Genomic DNA, 554 nt, shown 5'->3' with positions numbered 1-554 from the left:
TGAGGTTGAGAAGGTGATGCTAGTTCCTCCACCGGCTCCAGTAGTCGTGAAATCCGCCACAGCTTCTACGACGAAGAAGGAAGATGGTAAGAAAAGCTCGAAGAAGGGGAAAAATGCGGCTCCGGAGAAGAATGTCGCCCCTATTAAGAACACCACTACGGAGAAGAATGTGTCGACTACTGCACAGAAACCTGGTGCCATCATGAGTAGTGCACGCGACGGTCGAGCGGTCATCTCCAAAGCCTTGTAGACTTTTCGTCACCTCTTTTACAGATTTATTTTCATTTACAAATGCAACGAATTGATAACTACAGATTACACCCCTCAGCCTGTCACTGTAGGGGATTCATTGATTGAAAGACGGAGTGGTTACCGCAACCTGACGCCAAGGGAGGGGATGATACTAAATTGTTGGAACCGTTGAAGCAATGCCAGCGGTTTAAGATGTATATTCGGATCACCCGGAGTTTAAGTCTAGAACCAAGCATGGTCGCACGTGCTCAGATATTTTTGGGTTGCGTTACTTTGACTAAGGTTGCTTTTGGGGTCGCTTT

At 47.1% G+C, this 554-nt stretch overlaps 1 protein-coding gene across 1 annotated transcript; it reads left to right on the top strand.

Annotated features, from left to right (window-relative positions):
• Nucleotides 1-10: 10 nt before the first annotated feature.
• Nucleotides 11-250, top strand: PPTG_20346 (hypothetical protein; the record flags this gene model as incomplete). The annotated part of the gene is made up of 1 exon (XM_008919108.1): nt 11-250. A coding segment is annotated over one exon (240 nt), but the record flags the coding sequence as incomplete, so codon positions are not given.
• Between the last annotated feature and the right edge of the window lie 304 nt (nt 251-554).

Source organism: Phytophthora parasitica, assembly GCF_000247585.1.
Source record: "Phytophthora parasitica INRA-310 unplaced genomic scaffold supercont2.501, whole genome shotgun sequence".
NCBI classification, from domain to species: Eukaryota; Oomycota; class Peronosporomycetes; order Peronosporales; family Peronosporaceae; genus Phytophthora; species Phytophthora nicotianae.
Note: the sequence above shows the minus strand (reverse complement) of the source record. Positions and strands in the feature narration are given on the sequence as shown.